Below are 17,033 nucleotides of genomic sequence, written 5' to 3'. Positions count from 1 at the left end.
GATTAAACAGCAATAAAGCGAATATTTTCCAAATTGGGCTATCTCACTATTCAAGAAAGATTAAAGGGAACTTATAAGGAAGTACGATGACGTAGGAGAGGGTATATTTCTGATTCACGAAAACATTGAATGCCCTTTCTTCCAAATTTCTAGTATCAAATAGCAAAAGAAAAAAAAAAAAGAAAAAGAAAAAAAAAGAAAAAAGAAAGAAAAAAGAAAAAAAGAAGCAACACTCCAATACACTTTTCTTTTTTTTTTTTTTTTCCTTTTTTACTTACATTAAATACATCGGTAAATCAGCAGTCGCATTCTGTTACCACGATTGTTATGTTGGGAGAGGAAGAAAAGGGAAAAAAGGCAAATGCTTTCTTAGAAGAAAAAAAAAAAAAGGACACCCCCCCACCCCCGCCTAAAAAAAAAAAAAAACTGATCAGAAGGGAAGAAAAAAAATGAAGAGCTGGGAAATAAAAACTAAGATCCCCAAGCCCAAGAAAGCTCAAAGGAAAGCAGAAGAACTGGTAGGAAGTAGAAGGAAAGCAGCAGATAGGCCTAAAAGCTAAGGCCAATCCTGTTCCTAAGGGGGCTGGGGAGGGGAGAAAAAGCCTGGAGAAATGGTTTCCCAGCCCCAAGGCAATGAACCACTTCACTCCCATTCCAGGGGGAAAGATGCACAGAGAAAAAAAAACAAAAAAAAAACCCCTTCATTTCTAAGGAATTTAAGAGAGCGATCCTAGTTCTTCCACTTATAAGGATGCACTGGGTGCTTTGGGGGGCTAGTGGGTGCTGGGAAAGGAAGAGAAAAATATATGTGTTTCAGGGCCACGGGAACTAAGGCTGCCCCTAGAAAAGGAAGGGAATTGAGGCCTAAGTGGAAGAACCTAAGCTGGGTCCTTCGGAATCTCAGCTTCAAGGATTTCTCAGCTGCTCTGGGACAGAGGGCAGTCTGCAAATCAAAGGGTAGAAAGGTTCCAATCCTAGGTCACTGTGACCTTTCCTATCTTACTTCCCCCAATTTTCCCAAAATTCTGGGCTGGAACAAGAAGGAGTTTAGAGCTCTCTCTTGCCTTGATGGCTTCACAAAGATATGCTAGAACACCAGATGAGAGAGGCCAAGAAGAGTGGCTAGAGATTTAGAAGGGACCAACATCCTCTGGTGACGTGAGACAGCTGTGACGGACCTTCAGTGGCAGTTGTTCCCTGTCCACAGGAACAGGTGTTATGATTTGAGGGGTCCACAAGTAGGCCTGTGGTATTAACTTCTAGTGGTACATGGATTAAACCACTGGCTGGGGGTGAGTATGAGGATAAGAATTGAGGGACTAAATGGAAGATACTAACAAAGGAGAAAAGAAACAGGGCCTGATTGATGGGAGGTGGAGGACAGAACAGACTGTACAATGGGAATAAAGATCATACCTATTTACAGGGAAGTAGAAAAGACACAGTAATGGTTGGATCAAATTGAATGTGAACCCTAGGAAAGGATAGAAAACTCCTCCCTCCTGCCTGACACCCCTCTTCACTCCCATACAATGGCCTAGGCTATCCCGAGACCACTCTCCAGTTGCTCAGTTAATTCCCCAGGAAAGGCAAACCTATACTTGAGAGCTAGGTTGGCAAGAATATAGGTTAAGAGTCAGAGCTGGAGGAAGCAAGCAATGGAGACTGGACTTGAGTAGCTGCCACTGGTCCTGTTCTCTACAGCCCCTCCCCAAACCTCATATATATACTACCTTGGGTTCCATTTAATTAAAAAGGTGAGAGGGCAGGTAAATCAATCAAAACCCCCATAAAACAAGTATCCCAACTGAACTACCACCAATTAAAGTGCAAACTGCAGGGGAATATAGTGGCTGGGGCTGAGGCCATCTAAAGGCCAGAGAAAAAAATGCATATGTATAAATCAGAGGATGGGATTCAGAAACTGGTCCCTCCTCTAATTAGATCACAGCAGAGCCAAAGATGCAGGCAACCAGTGAAGATTCTTTGGAGGACTCTGGGGTCCAGAGTCTCCCCCACTATGGGGGAGAAGCTACCTAAGAGGCTGGGTGAGGGGGAAATCAGGCCTTGGAACAGTTCCAGAGCCACAGGTGACACTGCATCTCCACCTCCTCTACCTCCGCCCAGTTAGCTAACAACACAACTCCCACCTGGTACCCAAGAGCTTGCCTTCCCATTCTCATCTCTACCTAGAAACACCCTCCACAAGGCCAACTCATGGAGACTGCAGTGTTTTCAAATACGAGAAACTCCAACCAAATAAAAACAAAAAGGAAAGGTTTCCTTACTCCCTCCCGCTCTGAGCCTTACTCTCCCCCAGGGCCCTTTAATGTGACTGAACTGGAAACCTCCTTCCTCAGTTCCTGGGTTCACCACCTTCTCCATCCTGGGGAGAGGAGGAAAAGGGGATCAAGAACAGGGATTGACCAAAAGCAGAAGGGGAAGGGGCAGGAGACAAAAAAATGTTTTCTGGAAAAATGAGGAGGAGGAGGAGGAGGAGGAGGAGGAGGAGGAGGAGGAAAGATAAGTAGGTCACTGTCTTGCACCTATAATACAAAGTGAAGAAAGTTTGTTTTGGAAGGTAAGTCCTGGGGGATCTGACCCCCAAGCCCCAGAGTAGGGGTAGGAGGCCAGTGGCAACAGCTGCCTGGTGTTGGTTGCTGAAGCGTTAAAAAGTGCCATGACGGAGCTGTCAGGAGGCAGCCCTTGGGAGCCAGGGCTCAGTGTGCTGTTACCGTAGGGGCTGTGTGCTGAGGGGTGGGGATGGAGGTTATTTCTTAGCTCTCGTGCTAGCTCCATACTTGTTTGCTGCTAGCCACCCCCTCAGTTGCTACAACACTGGCTCTTGTTCTGCTGGGACTGCTCATGGAGATCCACACCCCGGCTTCGGCCTGCTGCACCCCCCAGATTCTGGGGTTCGCTCTTTGGCAGCTTCTTAGCTAGAGATAAAAAGAGAAGGGAAAAAAGTATGGTAGATTTTACTCATCTCTCCAAAAAGACTATTGGGTGGGGGAGTGATATGGGGAAAGGGGAAATGTGAGAGATTAAAAGAATGTTTTGAAGAGGGGAAGGTTCACTTTTGTAAACTACATTAAAGATGTGGGGGGATGGGGGCTAAAGCTGTAGCCAAAGGATGGAAGTCATAATGGAAAGTTATTTCCATACCTAAAGTTTTCACAGGAGGAGACACTCCCCTCTGTCTTTATGACTTGGGCTAGTGATCTTGCCAAGAGGCAAGGCAAAAAGACAGGAAGACCCCAGGCTGTTCTGACCTTACCTATTGCCAGGAAGAGATCATTCACGTTCATAGCTGTCTTGGCTGAAGTCTCCATAAACAATAAGCTGTTGTCATCTGCATACGCCTGGGCCTCCTGCAAGGGGTGGGTATACTGGTACTCAGAATGTAAGACAGGAACAAGTACTGTCTTTCCACTTCCATGTAGCACCAGAGCTAGGTAGTATCCTAGGTTTAATTGCCCTCTGAGCCAGCTGGCTCTGGACTCATATTTTGGTGACGACTTCCTCAAGGATAACTCATGGTCTAGACCATTTAATCCAACAAGCAGATATCAGGAATCTTGATAATGAGGGAGAAGGTAAATTGGTTGGGGGCTTTTAGGTTGTGACACTTGAATAGTCCCTTACCTCAAATTCACCTGCTCCCTCTTTCCTGTTTTCACATTGATACCCCTGTAGCTGGTACTCCCCTACCCCTCTGCTCTAAAGTTTTTTTCTGACTCCTCTAAAATCTCCTAGCTGTCATTAGGGTCACAGTATTGTTGTATTTAGCCTGGTGTGGAACTGGGGAATGGAGATGATAAATGTCCTCAGATGAGGTTTTCAGAGAGGGCAGGTTTGGGGACTAAAGATCCCAAGTACAGAGGGAGTGTGTTACAGAGGGATTCTATGGGCCAACTTACTTCATACTCCACCATGCGCTTATTGGCCAGGTCAGCTTTGTTCCCCGCCAGGGCAATAACGATGCTAGGACTGGCCTGTCGCTGTAGTTCCTTTACCCATGTCTTCGCTCGAGCGAAGGTTTCCTAGGAAAACATGAGGAAGAGAAGGTAGGCTAGAATGACTGCCAATCTAGGCCCATCACCTTCTTTTTTTTTAACTTAAGATTTTATTAAGTAATTTCTATACCCAACGTGGGGCTTGAACCCACAAGCCCAAGATCAAGAGTCACATGCTCCACCAACTGAGCCAGCCAGGTGCCCCAGGCCCATCACCTTCAAAACCCTGTCTCAAAACTCACCTCTTCTAGGCAACCTTCCCTCACTGAAACCACTTGTGTCATTACCTCTGTCTTACCAGCACTTGGGAGTAGAATTTATACTCTTATTTTATTTTGCCATTTCAAGAACTTGTTTTTTCTTCCCCACCTAATTTAATTCCTATTAATAAAAGCAAGAAACTTCACAGCCCACTTACCTGATTAGTAATGTCATAAACCACAATGGCAGCTTGGGCACCTCTGTAGTACATGGGGGCCAAGCTATGGTATCGCTCCTGCCCAGCTGTGTCCCAAATCTCAAACTTGACTGTTGTGTCATCTAGACAAACAGACTGGGTGAGGAAGGCCGCTGTGGATGAGAGAATGGAGGGGAAGAAGTTGTAAGTAGGAGGATCAATGGGAAAATCCCAGCCCCCTTCATAGTATCTCCATTCTCAGTCTAAGACCAGTTACCAACCAGGTCATTCAGCTAAGGAAAAGGTTTAGAGTTCCTCTCCTTATGTATAGGTCTTAGAACCAGGATTAAGACTGCCCTTGGCTAAGTCCTTCCTGCCAGAAGTTCCTCTAAGTAGTGGGGGCACATAAGCTATGAATGTTAGAGAGAGGAGCTGACACTTATCTCTCTTCTAACCAAAATAGAGGAATAAGGGATAATGACAGAAAATAAGTTTCAAATAAAGGTCACATCAATAATTAATTAGAAGATTTTAAAGACTGATGACAGATCCCACTATTAGCGATATAATTTGGCTGTTACTTTTTTATATAATCTTCTGCTGGTCCAAGAACACTGCATTTCCAAGGTTACTAGTAAAAGTAGGGAAGGTGTAACATGAGAGTTCTCATAAAAGATCTTTTACTGAATTACTGCCCTTGGGAATAGTAGAAGGGAGAAGGTAGCAAAGGTGGGAAAGGCAGATGTCTTTTATCTTTTATATTTAGTTCCAGCCTCTTCTACAGAGCTTTTCCAAACATACATGTCTACACCTCCACCAAATTCACCCTACTTCCCATACTGATCAGTACATCTAGGGCAGGGCCCAAGCATGACAGGATAAAAATGTTCCCCGGGTGATTCTGATGTACACTTTTGATTATGAATCACTGCTTTAAGCCAACCCTGCTCAAGATGACACTCAACTAAACTTCAATTGGATTAAGAGGAAAGTGAGAGGAAGAAGACAAACAGATTAAAAAAAAATTAGTGATTTTCTTGGTGTGCAAAGGTCAACCTTTCTAATTTTCTTCTAGGAAGCAAGAGGACAAACATAGATCTATTTTTTGCCATTATGACAATTTTTTTTTCTTCTGTTTTATAAAGGATTTCCGTTCCAGAGAGCTAAAAAGGCCAGCTCCACAATCAGGTCTCTAGATCTCCCTTCAAAAAGCCTCACTACACACTGAACCTCCTCTTTCCCTGAGGTACTCACCTCCAATGGTGCTCTCCTGGTACTCATGAAACTGCCCTTTGACAAAACGTAATACCAGACTAGACTTCCCCACTGCAGATTCACCCAGCAGGACCAATTTGAACTGGCATATTTTGCTGGCCTGGGGCTGCCCATTGGGCCTGGCTGTGCTTCTGCTAGTCATGGCTAGATTATCCGAATGGGAAAGGGTGGAGGGAGGGGGGATGCCACAAAGCGGCAAAGGGGGAAGGGGGAAGGGGAGGGGACTTCAGGCTTCAACAGTCCTGCAAGAAAAAAAAAGTGGGTAAAATTAAACACCGGGCCATTGCTGCTGCAATCAGTTTTAGAGAAAAGATAAATCTCCTAATTTCTTTGCTCCTATGAGGACTTAATAATTAAAATCAACCCAATTAACCCCATCAACCCCATGGAGAGGGTCCCAGGTGGCTGACACTCAGTGGTAAGAATGCAGAACAATAAAATAAAAATTGCATCGGAAGTGGAGTCTGCCCTACTACATAATCTCCAACTGCTAAGGGAGCTGAAATGGAGAGACTGAAAATGGTATGAAATAAGTTTATTTCCCATTACTTTTCCACCAGATCTTCAAACAGCAAATTGATCAATTTTTAGTTGGCCCGAAGAACACCCAAATCTACCCACAAGTACCGTAGACCCCCAGTATCTCCTTGGTATCCCTGGTGCTGTCCTTCCCCTCACCCCCATCTTTTTTCTAGCTTTCAAAATGAGAGATGCACTCTAGGGGTGTGGGATGAGTCACCCCTCCCTAGGAGCAGAGGGGTAGCTTCTGGGTCCATATCCTTCATACACAACCAGTCTTCTTGATGTTTCTGAAACTCTAACCAGGGTCCATTTGCCAGAGAAATCTGTCCCTTTATCATTTCTGGTCAAAGGTGAGTAGAGAAATAGACCATAGACAACTAACAAACCGCATTCAGGATCAACTCTTTCTTTTTGCTTCTGCCACCTCTCTGAGTCTAAGAATCTACCATGTCTAAGAATCAGTAGGCTTGACCTCTCAACTTGCAGCTGTCTTCCTGGTGCCTAGGGATTAGATTACTCTCCACACTAAATGGGCCTAACAGCTGTAGCCCTCCAAATTTGAAGCAGAGAAAGGTGTACCTTTTGACACAAGCAGGAGTCTCCAGAGGATGATGCAGGGATAAGTTTTCAAGCAATAAACATTTGATGAAAAGAAACTGAACCACCTTTTTTTTTTTTTTTTTTTTTTTAACCTCCCAAGGAGCTTGGAAAGCTGGTGGTAGAAGAGGAGACAGAGACAGAAGTGGAGACTTCTGAGAGTCTAATCATCCAAACCTGAATATATTTCATCATTCTGATTCTGAGGGGAAAGGAACTATAAGATTCAAAGGTGTTAGCATGATTAGAATATGCAAAACTTCTGTCCAAAACCTAAGCGTTACTTTGGTTGTACTTTGTTCAAATTAATCTTTCTGTTCTCCAAGGCTGATTCTAATAACTCCATAAACATACTTTATGGCACGTGGGGAAACATTATTTTGTCACTATAGCAAGATGCTTTGGAGTCAAATCAGCGTTAACAATCTGTAATTCTAGTAAAGATAGAATAAAGATAGTAAAGAGAAAAATTATACAGGAGGCAGTGCAGAGGAACAAAGACTATGAAGTCTAATTCACTGGGTTTATTTTACAGTTTTGCTTACTACCTGTGAAGCTTTGGGCAGATTACTAAATCTATCTGTGCATTTCTTTCATCTGTAAAATGGGATAATAGTTTATGGGCTGCATAAAGCTGTTGTGAGGACTGAGATAACACAAATAAGTATTGACAGGGGCATCTGGGTGGCTCAGTTGGTTAAACTTCTGACTCTTTGATTTCAGCTCAGGTCATCATCTTATGGTTGTGAGATTGAGCCCTGCCTTGGGCTCCATGCTCAGTGTGGATCCTGCTTGGGATTCTTTCTCCCTCTTTCTCTGCCCCTCCCCAGCATGCGCATGTTCTCTCTCTCAAAATGAATAAACTTAAAAAATAAATATGCGGCAAAAAGTGCTTCATGATTAAACCACTAATCATTTTTTTTTGAGTGTGCATGTGTGAGCTGGGGAGGGAGAGAGGAGAAAGAATCTCAAGCAGGCTTCACACCCAGTGTGGAGCAAAAGCTTGACATTCTATCTCTGGACCCCGAGATAATGACCTGTGCTGAAATCGAGTTGGATGCTTAACCGACTGAGCCATCCAGGCACTCCTCATTATTAACGACATCAAGAAATTTCTCTGAGCCTTTCCTTCCACCTTTATAAAATGGAAAAAACATCTAACTCACAGAGTAGCAATAAAGATTAAGGAAAAGATATATTTAGCATAGTGCTAAAAAATAAGTATTGTTGGGGAGTCTGGGCAGCTCTGTCGGTTAAGCATCCAACTCCTGGTTTTGGCTCAGGTCGTGATCTCAGTCATGAAATCGACCCCCCCTCCCCCCTTTCTGCCCCTCTTCTGTTCGCACTCTCTCTTTCAAAATAAATAAACTTGAGGAAAAAAAAGTAAGTATTATTTAGTGGCCCTGATTTACAGAAAAGATCAATGAGAACTCCAAAAAGTCCCAAAGTAGACTAGATTAAGACAGAGGAATGTAAGAAATTACTCTGATTCTACTGGGTATTTTATATTCCCCAGGCCAGTGAGTCCTACGAATCCAGATACACACAGGCTATTTTGTGGTGTTTTCAGTGGTTCATGAGGAAATGGTAAAAATAAAGACGATATAGCAAGTTTTTCATAAAGCTAAATTTATTCAATTTAAAAGAATATTCTCTGTAACAAGACTTCTAACTTCTTACTTTCTTAGTATCAATTTCCTCTCAAAGGTAAATATGTATTATATAGAAAAACCTCTAACACCTGTTGTTAAAAAGTTGTAGTACAAAACACATGGTTGGATCCTACATATGTAAAACAAAATTCTGCATATAAAACATTTTGGAAGAATACATACAAATTTGTTAACAATTTTGTTACCTCTCTCTGAGGAGAGTAGGATTGAGGAGGGTGTTATGTGAAGGACTTAAGAGGTTTTCATTCTACCAAATTCTTTCTTTTTTTAAAGAGGAAATATATATTTTTTTAATTATATTTTTAGGAAGCATATTTTTTAAAAGCTTTCTAAATAACTGTTTTAATGCTTTAAAAATATAATGGTGTTGATTGGCAATAGTAAGACTTCTAAATACCAGTATGTGGGAAAACAAAAACCCTCAAATTTAAATTGGTCCACAAAATCCTAAATTCTGGGATCCAGTACTCCAAGAATCGGTATTAATTAGGTTCTTAGCCACTAGTCACATGCTTTAGCTCTTTTTCAAACTGGGAGTTGTAAACCAATAATGACCTTGAAATCACTTGTGGATCATGATCAGTATATTAAAAAAAAGGGTGGGGGGGGGGAGTGCCTGGGTGGTTCAGTTGGTTGAGCATCTGACTCTTGATTTTGCCTCAGGTCGTGACTTCGTGGTTCAAGAGTTTAAGCCCCATCCATGTCAGACTCTGTGCTAACAGTGTGGAGGCTGCTTGGGATTCTCTTTCTCCTCTCTCTCTCAAAATAAATAAATGTTAAAAAAAATTTTTTTTAAAGAAAAAAATAAGTATGTTGTAAATAAGAATCATTTTGTGAGAATGTTTCACTTTATGTACACACATTGAATTATGATGTAAAATGTTTTGTTTTATTAGGAGTCATGATTAAAAAAAAAAAGTTTAAAAAACTGCTCTGGAGAGGCCTGACAAGGAAGGAGGGGTTAATAAGGATGGGAGGAAGTCTAGTCTCTCGCCAGCCTATAGGTTATGGTTACTGTTATAAAACATCTAGATGAAATTAAGATGAGGGCTGACTATAGCTCTCCAGGGGTCAGAGGATTCTTCAACCCTGCTACTGAAGTTATGACACAATTATGAAAATGGGGAGTCAAATTAGACAGGGGCAGTCCCGTGTAGTGCTGGTAACGGCTTTGGAATCAAGCAAGGTTGGGTTTTACACTCTGCTTTGCCAGTTATAATCCACTGTGATCTTACGCTACTCCCTTTGCCTTTCTGAGCCCTGGCTTCCTTATCTATAAGGATCTTTGGGGAGGGAGGGGGTTGGAAAAAGTAGTAAAGAGTGAAATTTGAATTCACTTCCAAAGTTCTGGGTACATTTAAGAAATTCCTGGGGTGCCTGGGTGGCTTAGTCAGTTAAGCATCCAATTTCGGCTCAGGTCATGATCTCATGGTTCATGGGTTCAAGCCCTGTGTCAAGGCTCTGTGCTGACAGCTCAGAGCCTGGAGCCTGCTTCAGATTCTGTGTCTCCCTCTCTCTCTGACCCTCCCCTGCTTGCGCTCTGTCTCTCTCTCTCTCTCTCTCTCTCAAGAATAAACATTAAAAAAAAAAAAAAAAGAATAAACATTAAAAAAAAGAAATTTCTTTCCCTTAGAGTTTCTTAGAATCTGTGAGGAATGATTTTTAAAAACATATTTGTGTGGCACTTCATATACACTGTTTCATAAGAAAAGATAGGCCATTATAACTCTACACTTTAGAACAGAAAACAGATGACACAATAGGAAAAAACAGATGATAAGCTGATCAAGTTTCCTTTAGGTGACATACATATGCTATATTCTTTAAGACACAACAGGAAAAGTTACTAGATTCTTTGACTTATTTGCTCACTTTTTCTTTCTTTCCTTTTCCTTCCTTCCTTCCTTTCTTTCTTAAAGTAAGCTCTACATCCAAGATGGGTTGAACTCACAACCCCAAGATCAAGAGTTGCATGCTCTACCCGCTGAGCCACCCAGGTGCCCCAATTATTTGCTTACATTTTCAACTATTTCAAAGCATGTGATCTAAGGGGCAGAACACTAAGCCTCAATGTTACTACTTTACAAGGAGAAAACATGGGAGTTAGAATGGACTGAATTTTCATAGGCACATGGCTCTAGGCCTGGGAAAATAGTAGTAGGGAGTAGGGGAAATGTGGAGATAGGAAAGTCACAAGCACATTCAGATTGCAAAACCCTTGTTACCCCCACAGACAAATCAGCAAACTTTCTTGCTACTAAGCAACCTTGGATTGTCACAGATTAGAAACTAGTGGGTTAGAAAAAACTACCTCCTACCCGATGCGTCACCTCAATAATATGTCTTACCTTCCCTGTTCACAGTAATTGATGGGCTGCCCATCACTGTGCCTTGATCTTCAACCCCAACATGTATATAAGGCTATTATGTTTTCTATGCAATAGCTAGACTTTCAAAAGATCAGGGGTACAGATATGAAGTAATATACATAAGATTCAAATGATTCCTAGTGGTGACTTTTTTTTTTTTTCCTAAGAGTTGACAGTAGGCAAATGATCCGTTCAAAGACAAAACATAAACCACTGCCACCCAGCCAAGTGGTGTGATGATTACCTTCAAACCTGAGGCAAAAAAAGGGAGGACAAGGAAGTTATTCTTCCCTTCAACCCTTTCAGATTGGGAGAGAAAAAAATCAGATTTAACTTCCCTTAGAAGTGCAGCTCCACAAAAATGGTTTATCAAATGACCATTGACTAGGGAGGACTGAGGTTTGACCATGGCATCAGCCCACTGGGGAGGGGAAGGTGGAGGATGAAGGGGTCCGTTCATTAGTTTGGGTAGCTCCCCTAAAAGCTCAGGAAAAGTATGCATAGGAAAGGTTTCTCAGTTTGCTGGTTCCAGCAGAGCAAGACTCTATTCTTCAGCCCCCCTTCCACTTGGTATCTTTGAGTGTCTGAGCCAAACACATTATGAAGCCTCTAGAAGACTATCACCTATTAACAGAGACTAACTTCCAGATACATTGCCACTGGAGTCTAGCCCACACTCAAATGTCAGTCCCATAAGGTCAGTTTGCCAGATAAGAGGCAGTCTAGAGGTCTAGTCCAGTCTCTGTATTTTACAGGTAAGGTAACTGAGGCACATATTATTAATCAACTTGCCAGGTGTTACCATACAGACAGCTAAATCTCTTTTTGGTAAGTACTCCAAGTCATGTACTCTTGCTAGTAGTATACCACTATACCTCTTAAGGAAGCAGGAGATGCTAACTCTGAATTGAACCCTGAAGAGGGCACCAGGACTGGATCAAGAGCTTAGATTGGATAGTTTCTGCCTCTATTCAGTTTAGATAAGTACTTCCTTTGGGACTAAAACCAGGTAGACAGACCCAGGACTTCCCTGAGAACTAGAATCCAGTTCTATATTCTTCTAACAGAACAATTCACTCATTACCATGCCTCTCTAGAAGGTCTTGACCAACCCTGCCAGGAAGGCTGAAATAGAAATGATTTAATGGAATAAATGATAGGGAAAGAGTGGTAACTTTTACAAGGGTCTGTGTGCTGGGGACTAATGTAAGAGATTTAATGATTAGGGAAGATAGGACAAAAGCCAGTGAATACCTTCAACTCTCAACTTCTTTTAGACCCCAAATTACTAAAATCTTGAACTGAGAGTTCTACTACTTGGCTCAGCTCTTTCATTGTGTTGACCAATGTTAATTAATGAGTCACTGTCTTAAATGAGAGAGTCCTTCCACTTCCCCCCACTCTCCCTTCTATGTCCCTAAGAGGTAAAAAGCATACTTATCTCTTATCAGTATGGTAGTACAAACTCTATTGACCTAGGAAAGATTTGGAATGTCCTTCCCCACTTTGTGAGAGTAAACTCGTAATTTATCTTTTAAGGCCAAGCTTAAATGTCACCTTCTCTGTGAGACACCTTCTCACCCAGCAGAATTCATCAGTTTCCTCTGGGGTCCCCTAGAATTACGACGGTATTTCTATCACAGCATTTATTACATTATATGAGTTAATTGTGTGTGTTTGTTCTGCTGAACTATCAACCTCTCAAAAAGTGTTACTATTTTTTTTTATGTCATTTTGACTTTCCAGCACAATGCCTGGTTCCTAGTAGGTGTTCATTAAATGCTCTCTAAATTAATTAAGGCTAAAGCAGTCCTGCTTTCCTCCATCTATTCTTCCCCTTTTTGTGCCACCTGGATAGCTTCTTACTCAGTTCCATTTGGGAATGTTTTTAATAGTCCTCAGAATACCAATTCTCTCCCTGGCCTCTTTGTGATCTCCCTTGGATGGAGGGCCCCCTTGAGACCCAGCCCACAAAGTACTGTTGCAACTCACATGGGCTAACTGCTTTTCCTGTCACCCGTTACTATGCTCAGATGGCCTAATCACACCCAATATGTGGCCCTCCCACCTTAACACTGAAGCAACTGTGGCTTAAAACAAGTTCCCTGAGTTTTCAGTTAATGTTAAGTGTTCAAAAAACTTTGGGTCATTATCTCTATTAATTCCTGAACTTGAGAAACACAAGTTAAAAAAACAAAAAACAAAAAAACCCACCATCACACCACCACAGTTAGAGGACATTCTGAAAAGGTATCCACTGCCCCTAAATCAAAGTTACAGCCTGGCTCAGAAATCTGCATACACTTTGCCCACCTGGTTGGCTCCTTTCTAAGCTCAGTTACTGTTCAATGACTAATTCTTTCCTAAAACACTCTTGGGAAGTGGGAGTGTACTGTGTAGGGTTTTAAGGTATCCTTCCTCCTTGAGGGCTGTTGCATTTCCTTATTTTGAGTTTACTGTCTTACACTTTGGTTACTTTCCAATCTGAAATGCTTTAGGATTAGGGAGCAGCCTACACACTTGCTTCTCCTAACTTATATATCCTCAGAAGTCAAATTCGTATCAATGCATACAAATAAGCAAACTACAGAAAAGCAATCCTTGCTCCTGGGCAAGGTGAGAGTTAGAAGATAGGAGGTATGACTTGAAGGACAATGGGAAAGCCCTCTTCTCCAAATACATTTTTATAATTCTGGATCTGTGTCAGATTGTTTCTTTTTTTTTAAAAAAAATTTTTTTTCAACGTTTTTTATTTATTTTTGGGACAGAGAGAGACAGAGCATGAACGGGGGAGGGGCAGAGAGAGAGGGAGACACAGAATGAGAAACAGGCTCCAGGCTCCGAGCCATCAGCCCAGAGCCTGACGCGGGGCTCAAACTCACAGACCGCGAGATCGTGACCTGGCTGAAGTCGGACGCTTAACCGACTGCGCCACCCAGGCGCCCCTGTGTCAGATTGTTTCTTGAAGGTAGACTTGGATTAAAAAGAAGGTGGAAAAGACAAAAAAGAAAAAAAAAAGTCTAGAAGAAAGGGACACGATACCACCAGGATGTAGAAAATGGCAAAGCCTGTAGAGGATTAAAACACACACATAGACACATATCCACACAATTTTCTCTAGGACTGGCTTTGCAGAAGGAAAAGAAAAACTCCTGGGGGACATAATTGAAGTTTCTGAGGGCTCTGTACAAAGGCTGGGCACATTAGAGGGCTTCTAGAGCCAGTAAGAACAAATTCAATTAATAAGGTGGTAGTATGAAATGTCCTAGCTGTACTGAGGTTTAGAGGAAAACCAATTTCAAATCCAGAGAAACTTGAGAGCTTCTCACATCACTACAGAAAGACAGATACAGGGGCCCCTTAGGAGAGCCATTGTCTTCTTTTGGGTTAATGAAAAGATATTCAATGAATGTCTGAACACGCAGAGGCCATGAACCAGAAGATGGAGGTCTCAAATTCCTCACTTTAGCAAAGATGCCAATAATTCTCCCAAACAAAAAGATTTACCTCAATGCTTCTTTCCTGCCCATAAAAAAAGTATTGGCCATCTATTTGGGCATTTCCTAGGATACCTAATGCACAACTGGGGGATGCTGGGCGGGGGGGGGGGGGGGGGGGGGGGGGGGAGGTGCGGTGCTCTGTGTTTTAAGGTGAGGAGGAATAACCCAAAGTATAGCTCTCTGCTTGTGTGAATTTGGTAGAAGACAAAATGATCTGTGAAAGGAGCACAATAAATAAGAGAGTATCATTCCAGAAGAGAAAACTGGAAAGAATGAGAAACCAGAGTTTAGTGGGAACATGAAAACAGAATTGCCTTTGGTGGCACATCCCCCAAAGTAAGATTAGTCTGATCTGTTGTCTCTTATCTCTGACCTTTCTGGATAAAATGAGTGAAGTATGTGTGTGAAGATTTACACTTTTTACACTTCTGTACAGCCTGAATATTTAAAAATATGTACATATTACTTGTGTAATTAAGAAGAAATATAATCATAAAATACATTTGTATAAGAGGGTAAAAGGAGGAAGTATAAGGGAAAATCCAATAAACTCCAACTATAGGGGACTAAGGAGATCAGAAGACCATTAAAAATATATGGGGGGGGGGTGGAGAATGTGATTCCTGTGCCTTAGTAATCCATCTTTTTCTCTACTCACCCGTTCCTCATATGCCTCACTGTTTGACCCAACTTTTACCTGGGCTCCTGAAGAAGTAGACAAAGAATAGGGGTGATGCCAACCTTCTGGAATGGAATTTCTCACTCTTCCTCAAATCCCTTCCTCAGTGATATCACCTCATATTTCCAGGCTTGTTCCACCTAACCATTACCTGCCTGGGAAATACCCAAGTTGAAGTCCCATAAAAGTTTCACCGACTATGGTCAGAAGATCTGTGGCTGGGGATCTCTTAAGCCCCTTTCCAGGGCAGATAATACAATCGCTGATCCCCTGCTTCTAGGTCAGAGATACTGTAATCACCATAGATCAGATTATTAAGTGAGAACAAACACCCCCCAAATCCAACTTCTTACTTCTTAGACAGCATTGCACCCTAACCCAGCTGAGGTTGGTAAGAAGAAACACAGACTGCACCTTAAACAAGTTGAAGCCAAGGAAAAGTGTAGGGAACAGTTGGAACAGCCAACAGTCACAATTTTTTTTTTTTTTTTTTAACTTTTGTCTTCATTCGCTACCCCGGGAGTACCAAAAAACTTCGAGTCACCACAACTCACCACTAAGAGGAACAAAAGAGTGGGTCCTTTCAAGACCCAGATCCTCCAGTCCACCCATGAGCATTCCCAGAAGCTCCCATAACTGATACCAGGCCCTGCTTCCACTTCTCCAACTAGTCTTCTAGATTAGAAAAGCTTTCCTCCTTTGCCTCAGTTCTCCCTCAATGAACCCAAATCCCTCTCAGCTCAATTCAGAGCACCCTAGTTATTTTCATAATAGCCACTTTCCCTGAAGAGAATGCCCCTTACCCAACTAAGATGCCTTCTCAGGCCCTTCCAACTAGACAGCTCGAAAGCCTCAGCCCCGGTTATCCTCGCGGCCCGGGCGTCTGGTTTGACCCCTCCGCACCTCCCGGCAAATGGGCTTACCTCACCCGTTGCCCCGTCCCTTTCCCTCAGCTCCTCCCTCCTCAGAGCTGCTCAATGAGGCCTGCCCCTGCCCTCACACAGCCCCGGGCCTCCCGCGCCGGCCCTCGGCCCCCGCAGGCCGCCAACACAACCCGGCCGCCTCCCGGCCTCACCAACTTCGGGCTCCCAGCCCGCCCGGCCCCCTCCTCAGCGCCCCCATTAGGCCTGCCGGGGCCCGGCCCCCTGCTCCCCTCTCCAGTGGGCCGCCCTGACCCCTCGCTGAGGTCCAGACCCGCCTCTGCTCTCAGGCCAGTCCGCTCTCCTCTCCTGGGCGCCTCCGCCCCTGCCCTTGTGGGCTCCATCAGCCCGGTACCTGGGGCTCCGTCTCCCCCGTCGGGCCCAAGCCTGTGTCGAACAGACAAACAGCTGCAGCTCAACCAAACCTCCTGCCCCTCCTCCTCCTCCTCCTCCTCGCCTTGGGGTGGGGGCCCCAGCCAATAGCACGATTACCCGCCTACCACCAAGGGTGGGCGATGTATGCACTAATCCGCCAATCCTCTGGAGAAAGGCGGGCCTCTTCCGGCGCCGTCACCAACGGGTACCAGCGAGGGACTGGACAGGCGGGGCTCCGGACCAATAGAGAGAGGGAAACCTCGAAGATGGACGAAGTGAGGAGCCAGTAAGGAGCTAGCTTTCTGAGACAGGGGGCGGTGCACTGCCGACAGGCGTACATATCAACCAATAACATCTCGACGCCCTCATGACCCCGCCTTCTGACTCATAAACATCTAATCAGGTGAGTGATGGAGGCGGGTCCAAGTGAAGATTTAACCAGTACTGGGAAAATTCGGAACTTGAATGGCAGGCAAGGCGGGTTGAAAGTAGCCTTAGGAAGGCCGCTACTGACCTTCGCCCCTCCCCCCGAATTTGGCGGGGGCTGACTCTAGCTCCCCGCCCTTTATGACAAATTGGCGGCGTAAAGAGAAATACCTCACCTAAGGACCCGGAGTCCGGGAATTAAAATATAGCTCACGTCGGTGCGTCCTCCTTTTTGTGCGACCCCAGAAGACAGGAATTTTGCGGGTGGCTCGCGCCGGCGGTCT

General features: G+C 43.7%; 1 protein-coding gene and 1 long non-coding RNA gene across 6 annotated transcripts; one reads left to right on the top strand and one right to left on the bottom strand.

Moving 5' to 3' along the window:
• Positions 1-240: 240 nt before the first annotated feature.
• On the bottom strand, positions 241-16,796 carry RAB5B (RAB5B, member RAS oncogene family). 3 transcript variants are annotated; one of them, XM_007081477.3, is made up of 6 exons: positions 16,304-16,796; positions 5,668-5,930; positions 4,435-4,586; positions 3,921-4,043; positions 3,278-3,371; positions 241-2,939 (listed from the first exon to the last, which is right to left on the bottom strand). In XM_007081477.3, exons 2-6 carry the CDS (start codon positions 5,828-5,830, stop codon positions 2,824-2,826), a joined length of 648 nt encoding a protein of 215 aa, XP_007081539.1. In that variant the 5' UTR covers positions 5,831-5,930; positions 16,304-16,796; the 3' UTR covers positions 241-2,823. The 3 variants fall into 3 exon arrangements, with proteins under 3 accessions (XP_007081539.1, XP_042848436.1, XP_042848437.1); XM_042992502.1 differs by having other exon boundaries at positions 16,449-16,796; XM_042992503.1 differs by lacking the exon at positions 16,304-16,796 and adding an exon at positions 6,790-6,875.
• Positions 3,292-9,310, top strand: LOC122240367. Of its 3 annotated transcripts, XR_006219989.1 has the most exons (5): positions 3,292-3,380; positions 5,559-5,659; positions 6,080-6,210; positions 6,911-7,039; positions 9,144-9,310. It is a non-coding gene; the product is annotated as an uncharacterized LOC122240367 (long non-coding RNA). The 3 variants fall into 3 exon arrangements; XR_006219988.1 differs by lacking the exon at positions 9,144-9,310 and having other exon boundaries at positions 6,911-7,165; XR_006219990.1 differs by lacking the exons at positions 6,080-6,210; positions 9,144-9,310 and having other exon boundaries at positions 6,911-7,165.
• Positions 16,797-17,033: the final 237 nt, after the last annotated feature.

The sequence above is a fragment of the Panthera tigris genome, chromosome B4 (genome assembly GCF_018350195.1).
Source record: "Panthera tigris isolate Pti1 chromosome B4, P.tigris_Pti1_mat1.1, whole genome shotgun sequence".
Taxonomy (NCBI): Eukaryota; Metazoa; Chordata; class Mammalia; order Carnivora; family Felidae; genus Panthera; species Panthera tigris.
The sequence above is the reverse complement of the archived record's forward strand: the minus strand, read 5'-3'. Positions and strand labels throughout refer to the sequence as shown.

Bases quoted from the DNA above. Each gene is read 5' to 3' on its own strand.
- RAB5B (XM_007081477.3), bottom strand. From the start codon at position 5,830: ATGACTAGCAGAAGCACAGCCAGGCCCAATGGGCAGCCCCAGGCCAGC. The intron at 4,587-5,667 runs GTGAGTACCTCA...TCTCATCCACAG, and splicing joins CCAGGAGAGCACCATTGGAG to CGGCCTTCCTCACCCAGTCT. The intron at 3,372-3,920 runs GTAAGTTGGCCC...CACCCCTTGCAG, and splicing joins AGCGCATGGTGGAGTATGAA to GAGGCCCAGGCGTATGCAGA.